Below are 14,404 nucleotides of genomic sequence, written 5' to 3' on the forward strand. Positions count from 1 at the left end.
AAAGGAAACAAAAGTAAAATATAAACCCACCACTTAAATTATAAAGAATTTTTTTTTTTCTTAACCCTTTTACATGAATTATCCGACAATTTCTGTTCTTGCCTAGAAAAATGTTCATTAGAGAGAGAACTATATGATTGGTCATGATTGGAACATTCTTTAATAATGATTAACATAGTAAGTTAAACAAATAAAGCAAAATGAAAAGGTAGAAAATAAAGGCATAGATGTATAATGCGGGATGAACTGGTTGTCATTCTAACAAACCCAAATATATATATTTATATCCCTAATCCTAGCTATGGATATTATATGAAATTGTATATAACATTAAAAAAGTTTCTAATTCCAACGGTAAAGTAATATCGTACAAGTTATTGAGATTTTGTTTACCTACAAAATCAACAGACTACCGGAAGCATCAGTGGTACCTTCGAAGGTCTCTTTTCTCGACTCTTTATATGCCAAACTAATATAAGGTGTATGACATGAAGAGTGGTGAAATGGGAGTCTGACTAAAAAAAGTAATCCTTTTAGGATTTATTGACACACTTTTTATAGAAGTATACTCCAGACAACCTTTTTTTTCTCATCTGTAAAAGCGTATAGGGTCCCGCGAAAACTACTGCAATATAAGGAAATATGAGAAGCTTTCACTGGTGTGCAAAAAAAGATGTTACGAGTCAACTCTGCAGGGAAATATAAAAAATTGAAACCAATTCAGTAGAGGGTTAATTGTAGATCATCATAAAATAAAACACAGTCGAACATAATAATCATATATTGGGTTTTTAGTTCAAACAAGTGACTAGTTTGAGATCCTGTAGGTAGACAGTTTCAGATATCGAAGAAACAGACTGACGAAAATATAACACTGGGGGAAATCAACCCAGTAGGTATTGAGCACCAGCAATGCATGGGCCATGCATTGATACATTTAAATTATTTCCAGATTACTGATGAGAAAAATTAATTTAATAATACAAAGAGTGCAATATTTTATATATAGGTGGCAGATGATGGTTAGTTGAATTCATCATTCAGAAGGGACCAAGTTGTATGAATTAAGTCTAAATGTCAAAATCAGCTGACATACAGGATCAAATTCCACCAACCCAAATTTTATAGAAGTAAAATGAGTAAATAAACAAATATAATAAAGATTGTATATTTTGTTAAATCATATCAGTTCAGCATGTAAAAGAATTAGGTGCTGCTTGGCTTTGCTGAAACAGGAGAACGAACGGTTGCTTCTAAATTCATCAGAACCAAAGCATATAATTTCCTTCTTGTAAGGGTTGCATCTCACAAGGGTTTCTAATTTTCATTTAAAAGTTTAAACTCCAAACTTTTCACATAGCAACAATGCTTAAAGCTAGTGAAAAGATTGCACAAACTGGTTGTGAGGAAAATGCAAGTCTTAAAGATAAAAGGAAAAAGAACATGATGTGAATCAGCGATCACAACAAAAATGAATCACAACAGCTATTAATAACATAGGATTTTGACAGAAATGAAAAATAAGCTAAAGTAGAAACATTTTTCTCACCAGAAGATATGCGTATAACAGCTGGGCCTAGCTTGTCCTGTGGAACTGGTAATGTATCCTATCTCAACCATAAGAACAGAAGTAAAAATGGAGAAAAAGGAGAGGTAAAGAAAATCAACAATCAACACCAATTGACTCTTACACAAAATTAAATGCTGAATAGATGATAATATATCTGACATTGGAAGGGCATTATATATAAAATTTGAACGAATGCCAACATTCATAATTAAAAACAAGCATGGTATTTTACTTGAAACAAGTATTGCACATATAAAATGCATCAAGTGTGGAAACTGTCGTATATCTAGCATTAATAATTAATCATAGTTTAGATGTAAATATAGTATTTGCTGCGACACGAAAAATATCTAGATATTATTCACAAGGAAAACATGCATGGTAGATAAACAAATAATTCAGGAAATTTGAACACACGAAAACCAGTGTCTAGATAAATCAAAATCTTGATCCCTGCTAAAGAAGAGATGGCTAGACTTGAGAAGATGAAAAAAAAAATTGACTTAGAAAAAAAAAAGTGGTGAACATAATGATAGTTCCATAATAAAGTATAAGAGGAAACGACCAGAATGGCAACAAGAACCAATAATATCTACTATTCTTGCATCAGGGAAAGGAAAAAAAAGTCCAACAAAACAATTTAATCCAGGGGATACCTTCATACTTTCAGCAAAGCATCACCTTAGGATGGTGAAGTGTTCTCATCCTTTGCTTCCAATTCATCTGCTGAAGTGCTCTCGTCTTTAACTTCCAATTTTTGTGGTGAACTGGTCTCATCCTTTGCTCCCAATTCTTCTTCATCCTCCTTACTATCTAAAATAACAATACCATTTGTGGAACTAGCATCCTCTTCAACCACAGCTTCTTGTCCATGATTTTCCTCGTTCCCCAGAGTCTCCTGGAGAGAATAAAATGCAAACAAAACTCTAAAATCTTATTCTGGGAGAGAGATGAGAGAATCTCAATTTTGAATTACAGTGAACAGTTGTAAAGTGACAAATCTGATAATAACACGGCATTTTACTTCTTAGGAAGATACCTGATGGGCCAAAATCACACCCAAATTTACATACATAATTTCAGCAGTCTGAAGGCCAGCAAAATGTTTTTGAAAAATCTTCACAAAGTTTAAACCCATGACATCTCCTCAAGAGTTCTATGAAAAAGTTTAAGCAGGCAAGTCATATACAGAAGCTTTCAGCTCTCGCAGATTAAAATAAAAAGGGTGATGTTTGTAATGGACCAATTCTGTGATATCTTTATCATACCTATGGCCTACTTAAAATTAGAAATAAATTTATTACCATAGCTATAACCATATGGATATGGGCTAGTAAAATAAAAAAAAATGGTCTATGGGTTTCGGGAGGATGAAAAGTGATAAAGGTATAACAATATTGTCCTATTGTCGGTTCAAGAATTTTAGCAACACTAGAAAAATCTGTATGAAGTTGGCATTTCGTACCTCATGATCATGCTGTCCATTTTCAGTCGGATCATCGTTTTCATCAATTTGCATGCTCTTAAACTTCTCAAGAAGGGTGGTGGTTGATTTCTGAGCATAGATTGGGTACAGTTCAGCAGGAGGATAATTGCACCTGCAAATTGTATCCATGGCAATCCACTATTACGAGCAAATAAATGAAGAGTAGACAGCATAAACGGTTTATCCAGCTATTGCAATAAAACTTTGAACACCTATCATGCACACAATAAAAAATCAGAGGAAAAAAAGAAGTCATGCCTGTTTTTTCCACTTTCTGCTTCAAGGGAAAGAGAAACATCCCAGTCGTCAAACAAATTAGGGTATTCGTCAGGATCAGCTAATGACTCAGCAGCTTTCTTACTGACCTGCACTCATTAGCAAGTATACTCAAACACAAATTCCTTTGTTCAATGTGTGGAGCTGAAAAAATAGGACGATCCACAATGTTTCTATATTTCAGTTCTTATCACTTTTGGTCCAGTGCATATCTCAGTAACATGATCCAAAATCTTTAATGATGAATAAAGTATGTAGAAGTCTAACCTTCTTTAGGTCATCTCTCCAAATTGCAACTATCTCTGACACCTTGCTTGGAAGGTAAGATCGTGCCATTAAAGCTGCTTCAGGTATTCGGTTACTGCAAGGAAGAAGTCAATCCTTAAAAATCTTTTTAATTTCAATTCGGCCATTATGCAGATTATCCAGAATCATGTACAATAGAAATTTAGAATAGGAATTGTGGTCTACAAAGAGGCTAATGAGGATGTCGATTTCTTAAATTAATAATAAAGAAAATGAGTGCAAAATGCAGTGAGGAAGTAGTACCTGTCAATCAGCAGTTGGATGCACTCTTCTAATTTTCCCAGCATGAATAAACAAAGGAATGCCACATTATTCTTTCCTTGCTCTTTGGCAAGGGATACAAGTTTTAGTATACCTTGAGCATCTCCAATAGAAGAGTAGAGAAGCAACAACCCACTTAAGTCCATTCCATGCAATAGACAATTTTCAGCCAATTCAAACTGTGCAAACGATTAAGGCACGGGAGATTATTAATACACAAAGAAACACACAAGATACCATTGGTGTTTTCATAAGACAAGCCATACGATTCATAAAAAAGGATCCAAAGGAACAAACAGATTAAAACAAAATAAAACGTGAAATTGAATAAAGTCGATGATATAACTTGATAATTTGCAACTTGCAACAACATAGTAGCTCAAAATAGTAAATGGCTGACTAACATTTGTAAAAAAAGAAGAATAACTTAAAAAGTAGACAATTTATCCTGCATATATTCAAGTAAACCTTCCAAGTAACTTGTCACCATGTTCTGAAAAAAAGTCCTAAAAATCATAAAAATAGCAAAAAATTATATCGTAAACAAACATGCTCCTTAATTCCTATAATAATTAATCAGTGGTCCTAATAATGCACACAAGCATACACCTCATTGCTGATGGAAATAAATGCATTTATGTGATGACTCGAAAAAGCACAAGGACATTCGCTTTTTAATTGAAACATAAATCCTGAAAAATGTAATTATATTTCCATTTTCATCATGAAATGTTCAAAAGTAGGCCACTTATCTGAAATTTTGAACTTATATTACTCTTTGTACTATCAGCTTCATGATACAATATTCATGTCAAAGAAAAATATGCCTCTTGTGCATACATAATGACTAAAAGATAATGTGAACGCAGTTCCATAGGTAAGTAAAACACATTAAACATTTTAAAACATAATGGGTAAAGATAAGTATTTAAGTGGAAGCTGTACTCGAGTGAACTAAAGGGTGAGATGAAAGGGGATACTATTTTAAATCCTTCTCATCAAAAATAAATGAGAGAGAATACCTGCCCAATGGACATAGCTAATTCTCCCAGCTGCTTCCACTTTGATTCACTTTGGGCTTTGGTAGCAATTTCCTGAAAGCCAAACAAGCAAATTAATTTGTAAAGAATAGAACTTAGATATCATTGTTGACAAGGAAAACTTTACTACAGTTGCTCATTAAAGAAAAGCTCCACTATAGGTGCATGATTCGGTAATATTCCAATTTGTCCACAATCTTACATTGAAAATAAAAATACTGTACCTTTGCAATCTCAAGTCTTCCCAGCTGTATGGCCAGATCAAATTTGTAATCAGGATCTGTAGCCACTTCTAGCGCATCTTCCAACATTCCTCGAGATTCCAAAAAACGAGCAACACTAAAAAGCAAAAATAGATTCCATGATATTATGAGTTGCATTTCAGAATGCTTTCTATCAAGACATAGAAAAAGAATGCATTTGTATGCAAATAAAAAATCCAGGAAAGACATCATGGGATGGGGATAAATGTCAGTTCAGTGGACATATTCATCAGGATAAATTTGGCTGTTTTTTCTGCTCCTCATTCCTTGTCTTGTGCAGAAAAGGATGTTATAGGGCTTCAGTTCTACAGCGCAATTTGTGCAAAGAAATATTTGCTAGTTGAGATTTGTCTACTAGATTTGTATTTGTTTATTTCTTCTCTTTTTCTTGGATGAGGAGCGTTTCATTAAAAAAAAGTGAGATTTGAGAAAAATCTTAATCCCTTATGTACAGGACCTGTGAATGAACATCATATGGAAACACTTGAAAATAATAATAATAATAATAATAATAAAAAGCCCACTAGAATAAGGATTTAACCACTAAAAAATTGATTATAGTTTCTCCATGCAAGTAAAAATCAGAAGTCCCTTCAGTTCACATCCAAACTAAAGCATCAAACCATAAAATATGATGCCACACATATCGGTCAGACTAGAGATATATATTAACCAAGTAGCTGAAGTAATAGTTATTAACAGAAATTTTCAAATACAAAAACCTATACTCCTGCAAACTATCACATATCAAATTCTGAATCAGCAATAAGCATATTTGTTCATAATAATTAGACTTTATAATTCAAGCAGGTGGTAAAATAGACATTTAGAAGAAAAGGCAAAGGAAAAGAATGCTAAATTTAAAACAGTTGAGCTTCCTTTATGCAGAAGGACAAGACATGGAATCATAGTTTAGGATACCACTTGTACAGGATGCTGCACAATAATTTGCCTATGCAAGCAGGTGTTACCTTACCTATTGTGATGTTCTGGAGGAATGGTTGGTAAAATTTGATTTGCATGATCTAGATCTCCACGCATCACAAGAGTTTTGTATTCAATCAAGCTGAGAAGTAAAGTGTATCCCATGACACTACAAAATAAAAGGCTCACATTAAAACTTAAAATCAATCTCGAAAAAAATCTTTCCAGAACAGCTAACAATAAACACTCACTTGAAGTCTTTATCAATAAGATAAACCCGACTTTGATTGGCCAGATATCCCAACAAGTACATAGGTCGGTCCAGGTGGCACATAGTTGTCACCTGAAATATCACATTGCATCAAAATGACTTTGCAATCACAACCAACACTAAATAAAGATGCTGCTGAATTCAAAAATTGTTTACCTCTCCGCCAACACAGTAATTAAGACGCCAAGAAGTGTTAGTATAGATGAAACAATCACCAACCCAAATTCCTGTTCTGGCACGCTCATTTATTTCAAAGAGCAGCTCAAAAGCATCCTCGACACCTTGTTCATCAACTGAACTTCCACCGTCAAAATATGATGATACAACATCACGCTGCCAAATAGACAACATTAATTTAGTAATGTGACACACCAAGCTCAAGGTACTTCAATATACAAAAAGCTTAAACATATTCTGATAATAGTGTGAGTGCATGTAGCAAAGATGTATTCTTACATTGTATTTTAGTATGTAGAATGATGACTCACTAGCTATTGCCACCAAATCACCACTATCCGCCCAATAAACATTCTAGAACAGTAAAAAAGAAATCACAAGTAAATATTAGCGAACATGACAATATAGCCAATAAACCACTGACATATCAAATGGCCAATCATACTTTCACATTAACATCGATCCGCCTAATTAATCTGCATTCAGCCCAGTCATAAAAACAGATGAAATCATTTGAGCACATTGCTAATAATGTCCCTCCGTACATGTGCTCACATAAGAATGTAGGTCGAATATTTTTCTTCTCCTGAAAAATGCCATTTCAGTAGAACTCCATTAATGAATAATTTGTTTATCGTCCACAACCATAAGACTCGTAGCAATCTCAGATTTCAATCCTCTACCAAATTATGCATTCAAAAGGGTCAAACCTGGAATGTCTTGTTAAATAATTTGATCCTTGTTGTACTTTCTCTAACTGCGTATTCTCCATCTGATGACCAGGCAAATTCCAGTGCTGAGCCAAAGGATCTATTTCTCCAAGCTAAGGCTGTATATATAATGTACTCGCCATCTCCACAAACAACAACAAACCTCCCATTGGGATTGTGTTTTAAGCTCTGACACCAAACGAAAAGTAAAACACCTTCATATTTGGTTTAAATGCAAAATAAGTGAAGCTAGAAACTGACTTTACATTGTCACAAGCTAAACAATTACATCCTGCAGACCATTGGAATATTTTCAGACCAGATACAGCTATAAAAGTAGTCATCTCATTTTATGTTGACCAGGCAGTCAAAGACTTTAGGACGTAGTAGACCAATAACTAAATATCTAGAGGTATTGTAGTTAAGACAGCAAATACATTGGTATGAATGAACAATCATGTCAATCCATTGTTATAATAATTGATCATCAACAACCAAACACCTACTAACCACCTGGGTCAATACTAACGATGGTAAAAACTCAAGACATAGTGGGATAAAGAGCAAACTCTATCCCTCTTATTCACTTATTCTTGAGTTGACTTTAATAGAAACCTATGTAGGATTGAATAATTGTAATAAGGAGAATATTAACTATTAAGGATTACAAAACTAATATCTTAAATTCATCAATATTTCCGCAGAAAGGGAATGCAGTAAGAATTTATTCGATTGTTTGGTTGGAATTTTCTATTAATTTTATAGTGGAATGGTTTCACTAATAATTTGACAAAAAAATCATTAATATTTGAGCCAATATAACTAGTTTAACGCAGGGAGAAAAAAACAAAGGAAAGAAAAACAATCAAAAGAAAGAGGAGGAAAAAAAGTCAAATAGGTAGTGTTAAGACTGATTTCATATAAACAATTTGGGGAAAAAAACTGTAAAAATGAAATGGTCACTCCATCCATTTTATTTAGGAATGACACCTCCATTAGTTGTAGGAATGGTCATTACAATAGAATAGCTGCTCCCGTGCATTTAAGTAACCAAACAAAGGGACTTTTTTTTTTCTTTCCATTCCATCCAAACAAAACACCACCTTAGGGTAGACACTAAAAATTTAAGGGAAGTACGTAATCTTTCTAACATGAAAATAATAATCTATGATACAAAAATGTGTAAGGCTTGCCCATTACTCATGGGGATAATGAATTGTATACCTTCTGCTAGTCTAAGCTATGTATAATGTAAGCAGATAGAGCCAACAACAAGAGGTAATAAACTGCACTAAAACAAAGCAGCATCATTTTTACCTGCATAGGCTGCATTAAATATTTTAACTTACTTGAGGATAAAGATCACATGTTCCCAATTCCTTGACGGCCAAAGGCAATCGTTCTCCATCTGCGACCTGAGTAGTGGAATACAAGAATTAGTTCTAAAAAATGCTAAGTCAAATCAAACAAAAAGTTGATTTATTATTTTCTATACAAAGAACATGAGACTAGGCTCAGTTTCAGATAGAATTTTGAGCAAGTAGGATGATCAAACCTCTGTATTCCCAACACTTTTGATATTCACAATTTGAACTTCATTATGCTTCGCCCAAATTATTTTCCCCCCATTGTCCATGCTGGCAACTGGTTCTTCTCGACCAATTTTAACCATGATGGCTCCCTCATCGTATCCAAATACAATCCTACCAAAGTAGAGAAACAAAACGAGCACAGTTAAGAAGTCATAAATCAACTAAAGAAATAGGGATTAAAAAAATCAACTAAAGAAAGAGTGATTAAAAAAAAATCAACAAAAGAAAGAGAGATATAATCAGCATTCAGCTTCAACATGGTAACACATCAGATGATAAAGTTTATTTTAGCTTCCTTCACATGTTGGATTGTGAAATATATGGTAAACATTTCCTGAAGAATTACTTAAACAATAAATCAAAAGCTGACAAACTAACCGCCGTGAGCCTTTCATATAACCAATAGCCCAAACTCGTTCAAGCCCATAATTCAACGTGTTCTCAAGCCTGCAATCCAAATCAAAAGCTATTAAGATACTAAATAAGAAATATATGTCTTAGTATATGTTCACAGCAAAATAAACATGATAAAAAAGAAGAAACACATGAAAATAAAGTAATAAACAAGTGTCATGCTATTGAGAATGACTATCAAATAATAACAAAATAGTCCTCTAAATTGCTTATCATAAAAATATCTAATGTTCCATTAAAATAAAAACATCGTACAGAATTAGTTTAGTCAGATATTTGCAATAAAACCAGTAAATCAAACGGCAGAAAATAATGTGAGTTGAGAGTAAAATTTTGAATGAAATAATGTAGATAGTGCTTCAATTGAAATTATCATTTTACCTGTAAGTGGTTGCATGCCATATTCGAACTGTTCCATCCTCAGAACCAGTCATTATTATTGGAAGTTCAGGATGGAAACAGACTGCAGAAATATTATGAGTGTGTCCTTCAAGTGTCTGAACACAACTTTTGGTTTGATAGTCCCATACCTGTTCCCATGGACTCAGATTACAATTTTGCCAACCTAAATATGCATGCAATACATATGCTGTATGGGCAATTGTTTACTTGCCTTGGCAGTTTGATCATCAGAGCCACTAATTAGGTATGGCTTATCACCACCAGTAAAGTAATCAACACAATTTACTCCTTTCAAGTGGCCTTCCAAGGTAAAATTTGGGTCAGGTGAACCAAGATTCCAGACCTGGAAAGGAAATCACAATTTTAGGACAATAACTCACATTGTATAGGAGAACTTTATATATTTCATTTCATTAAACCCAAAAAAAAATCTATTTTTACCTTAATTGTGCGATCTAGGGAGGCACTCGCAAATGTGTTGGTGTCTTTAGGATTAAACGTAATTTGCATTACATAGTGAGAATGCCCCTCAAATATTTGAGTGCACAACCAACCTTTCTCCCAATCCCAGAGTTTAATAAGCATGTCATCAGATGATGACAGAACATATGGAAGTGTTGGATGGACAGCCACGCATCTAATATAGTCTGTGTGTGCTTCAAAAAGTTTAACCTTGTCCATTGTATTGTAATTGTATACACGGATAGACATGTCATCAGCTCCAGCTACTATCCACTGCTTGCGTGCTATAAATTTAGCTGACCTAACTGCATGGAAAAGGAATCCCATAGTCAAACAGGTTACCATGAGGAGAACGAGAAAAGAGATAAGACATACATACACAATAAGTACCTGGAAGTTCAGAGACTTCAAAAGATGTTACCATGGTCTGAAGAGAATTACGAATGTTTCAGTCAGCACTAACAAAAATGTCATCCTCATAAAGCATAAATCTATAGAAGCTTAAAATTTTCAAACTAATACCCCAAAAGTAACCATCAATTACAAAAGAATAATGAAGATTATAAGAACAAATATCCCATGCATTATAACAAAGTCCTAGCAATTGGCTGACTCCATGAACTTCTGCTTTACTCTGTACTTATAATGATTATAACACATTTATTTGGTGTTATTATATAGCAGTCCATTCTTGTGATTAGTCAAAACCCATACAACAGAAACACTTTCTCCTTTGTGAGAGAATATATTGAATTCAAAACAACATCAAGTGCAAGCACTTTTTTTATATGATACTTGAAGTTGCATCCACTCACCCACCCAACCATTGGAGCTAAGGCAATATGTTAGGATCCCACATTGAATAAGTATGATCTTAGTTGGTGGACAACCCCCTCTCATAAACTAATCTTTTGGGGGTGAGTTCTACTAGTGTGGTTGTAAAGATGGAATAGCTACCACTTTTCAGGACCAATGTCAGGTGAAGGATGATATGGCCATAAACGTCAGTTCTAAAAGAGGTGAATTGTATTGTTAAAATCCTACATTGATTAATCATGGGCATAGTTGGTAGTTTATAACCACTTAGGAACCACCTGGCTGCTAGTCTTTTGGGAGTGAGTTCTACCAAAGTGCATGTAACAAGGTGCACTTTAAGGTAGCCAAAGCAATGCATGCATCCAAACCAAACAACTTTTCCACAAAATAATATTATTTTGTGGGGTGTATTATCTTTTGAAATTCGTAAAAAAAACAAAAAACTCAATGTTTGAATACAATTAATTGTTACATCTCATTAACTTTTTTCAAAGTTTTCCACTTTATTTCAAAAATAAGAACTATCACGTTGTCATTACTCATTAGACCTATTAAAACTCCTTTCTATTTTTTTTTCTTTCAAAACCTAAAATATAATATCTTGACATAAGCACGTTTACATTCTCATATATTAGTGAGAAATCTGTATATCCCATCTTGATAATCTATATTCTAAAATAAAGCATCTCTACCCAACTAAATAAAAGTATTTACCTTACTTTATGCTCATTCCTATTTTAATAGTTGTTTGCATAAATTTCTAGAATTATAATAGCTATCATTCTAAGATACTCTAATATTTCAAAAAGAAAAATAAAAATAGGATCATTCATAGATCCTAATATTTATTTACAGTCGCTGTTTTGGATCCCGATACAGATAAACACTGTTGAATTTAACGTATTAAGCACGCATTAATAGCAGCTGAATAAACAATGCAATTAAATAAAGTTAATATGCATTGTCAGTATCAGCTGTATATTATGATTTCTACAAATCCGTGTAGGGAAATTTTTCCATTTATATTCCCTTTTCAAGATGGAAACTTAGAGAGCATCTCCAATGGAGTGTCAAATTAGTGATGGAAACTCTATAAAAGAAAGTTGCTCCAATGATATGCTGAAAGCTATACCAAATTTGTCACAAAAAATAGCATGATATATATTTGGAGAAGCATTAATTAATTATTATATTTATTTACTTTTATGTCATTTTAAATATTTTATTATTACTTTTAGTATATCATTAAATTAAATGTAAATGAAGACTTTTTATATAATATTAGATTTTTAGATAATAATAAAATAAAAAGAATTTTTTTTTTATACTTTCAATATATATTAAATGAGCATCAATCAAAGATTCATATTTGTATTAATTTTTACAATTGTGCCCAATAAATCAATTATTGACTTTTTGTGTCAAATATATCAATTATGGACTTTTGTGTCATATACTACACACTAGATGCATCTCCCATTTCCCATTGGACATGTTCTTACTTGAGAATATATAGGTATAGTTTCTCCGCAATACTTTCTAGTAGATATTCAAATGGTTTTTTAACACTAGGAAACTAGGACTCATAGGAATAAAGCCACTAACCTGTGATTGGTAGTTCCAAATGTACACAGTTCCCGAATACAAACTTGCAAGAAGCCTGCCAAAGGTGCAAAATATAAGGTGTGGCACTTGTGATTGCTACATAATTAACGACTAGAAGGGAAAAAAATGTAATATATATTGTATCTACAAATTACAATAATAAATGTAAGTCTTAATAAGACTTAGGTGTAAGTAAAAAAGCAACATATATAGCAAAATATACTCAATATGTGTTTACAAGAAAAATTCACCATGGTTCAGTTGGATGCAAATCCACTGATTTTACTCTTTCAGTTCTTTGTATAAATTTTCTCTGAAAACAATAGGCAAAATTTGTTAGTGGAATGGCACAAGCCAAAAACATATAAATAAATAAATAAAGCACAAGCCATTGCTTTTGTAAGGTTGAAGGTACATACCTTGATGTCAAGCCTGAGAGGCTGAAAATTAAAAAAAAAAATAGATAGACAATCAGTTCAAAGTCGACATTTGAAGAAAATGGAAAGAAAAAAAACTCGTTATCACCTAATTTCTCCAGTCCAGATATAATTAGTTCACAAAAACTAACCAGTTACTCATTTGTTTGCTAAAATAATTAACGCGAAAAAAAAATTCAACAATGTTCTATTTCAACAAAACACTAAAGCTTAACCCCAGGTAGTCATCTCCAAGTCTGTACTTTAGTTCGGAAGAGTTTATTAAAAAAAATCTCAACTACTGTAACACTGAAAATCTCAATCCCCAAATTTCAATTTTCATTTTCGTTTCCCACATTTCTCGACTACCAAACACTAAAACATCATAAAAAGCGCGAAAATGGAAAATAAGGACATGCATTTAGACAGAAAATGAGTTCAAATGGAGAAACGTTACCATTTTCGGGCGTTAGAGATGATAGACTTAAGAAAATCAGAGTAAACAATCAAGAGTAGAGCAGAGGACAAAGCTCGAAAAGAAAATTCTGGAGTGAGAGATCGAGTTCTCTGAAACCAAGGCAGTGGCCGGAAACTTCGTTGGGAGGTCGCTCGGCTCTCTCGCTGACACTCCAGTGTGGACGATGAATAAATCGTGTGATACAAGACGCAACCAAGACCAGGGTAGCCTAGTGAGTGAGTGCGTCGGGTCCGATTGAGATTTTATGGGCTTCTGGGCTTGGGCCTAATTGCGGATCTAAAAGTGAAATTAACAGAAGAATATGAAATTACACCAAATATATGGGTTTTTGTATGATAGTTTTTTTTCCTTTTAAGTTTTTTATGGCATATTTTTTTTGTTTATATTTTTATGATATTTTTTCCCTATATATTTGCATACCATATTGTATCTTTTATACATTTTTAATAGTTAGTTTTGATATGTTTTGATATTATTTTTATAATTGTAATCTATTTGTATTATTTTTCATCATTCATATTTTATAAAATATATTTTTTTTACATAATTCTTTGAAGAAAAAAATCTGAGACATTTATCAACATGCTTTTATGTAATTTTTTCTTCTTTCTATTTTTTATCTTCTTCAATCTACATTTTATTCATACTAACTGGTTACCACTATCGAAACAATTTTGATTTTTTTTTTGTGATAGTAATCTTCTAACAATAAAAATCGATTTTATTTTTTAAGTGGTGTTGTAGTAACTAGTTACAGCTATAAAAATAATTTTGATTTTTTTAGTAATGTACTATTATCAAAATATCAACTGAATTGTAACTGGTTACTTAGTGAGATTTGGAAGAAAAAAAAATTTATATGAAAAAAATAAACTAAATTGATCGTGAAGGTATCTGGTTACAGCTAGGTCTGAAAAACAAAATAGATATGTAAA

At 32.8% G+C, this 14,404-nt stretch overlaps 1 protein-coding gene across 2 annotated transcripts; it reads right to left on the reverse strand.

Annotated features, from left to right (window-relative positions):
• Positions 1 to 207: 207 nt before the first annotated feature.
• Positions 208 to 13,656, reverse strand: LOC133797009 (coatomer subunit beta'-1-like). Of its 2 annotated transcripts, none has more exons than XM_062234758.1 (26): positions 13,449 to 13,656; positions 12,995 to 13,015; positions 12,827 to 12,888; positions 12,576 to 12,630; positions 10,545 to 10,581; positions 10,134 to 10,459; positions 9,904 to 10,035; positions 9,672 to 9,820; positions 9,255 to 9,323; positions 8,840 to 8,987; positions 8,634 to 8,699; positions 7,285 to 7,473; positions 7,020 to 7,160; positions 6,854 to 6,928; positions 6,554 to 6,730; positions 6,378 to 6,469; positions 6,179 to 6,295; positions 5,164 to 5,278; positions 4,922 to 4,993; positions 3,882 to 4,078; positions 3,600 to 3,693; positions 3,315 to 3,421; positions 3,036 to 3,168; positions 2,235 to 2,468; positions 1,550 to 1,607; positions 208 to 689 (listed from the first exon to the last, which is right to left on the reverse strand). In XM_062234758.1, exons 1-24 carry the CDS (start codon positions 13,449 to 13,451, stop codon positions 2,253 to 2,255), a joined length of 2,793 nt encoding a protein of 930 aa, XP_062090742.1. In that variant the 5' UTR covers positions 13,452 to 13,656; the 3' UTR covers positions 208 to 689; positions 1,550 to 1,607; positions 2,235 to 2,252. The 2 variants fall into 2 exon arrangements, with proteins under 2 accessions (XP_062090742.1, XP_062090741.1); XM_062234757.1 differs by having other exon boundaries at positions 2,227 to 2,468; positions 13,449 to 13,655.
• Positions 13,657 to 14,404: the final 748 nt, after the last annotated feature.

Source organism: Humulus lupulus, chromosome 8 (genome assembly GCF_963169125.1).
Source record: "Humulus lupulus chromosome 8, drHumLupu1.1, whole genome shotgun sequence".
NCBI classification, from domain to species: Eukaryota; Viridiplantae; Streptophyta; class Magnoliopsida; order Rosales; family Cannabaceae; genus Humulus; species Humulus lupulus.

What these genes read in the sequence shown, in the direction of transcription:
- LOC133797009 (XM_062234758.1), bottom strand. An exon ending in TTTGGAACTACCAATCACAG is followed by an intron (nt 10,582 to 12,575) that starts GTTAGTGGCTTT and finishes AATTCTCTTCAG; the next exon opens with ACCATGGTAACATCTTTTGA. An exon ending in GAAGACTTGAGATTGCAAAG is followed by an intron (nt 4,994 to 5,163) that starts GTACAGTATTTT and finishes TTTGGCTTTCAG; the next exon opens with GAAATTGCTACCAAAGCCCA.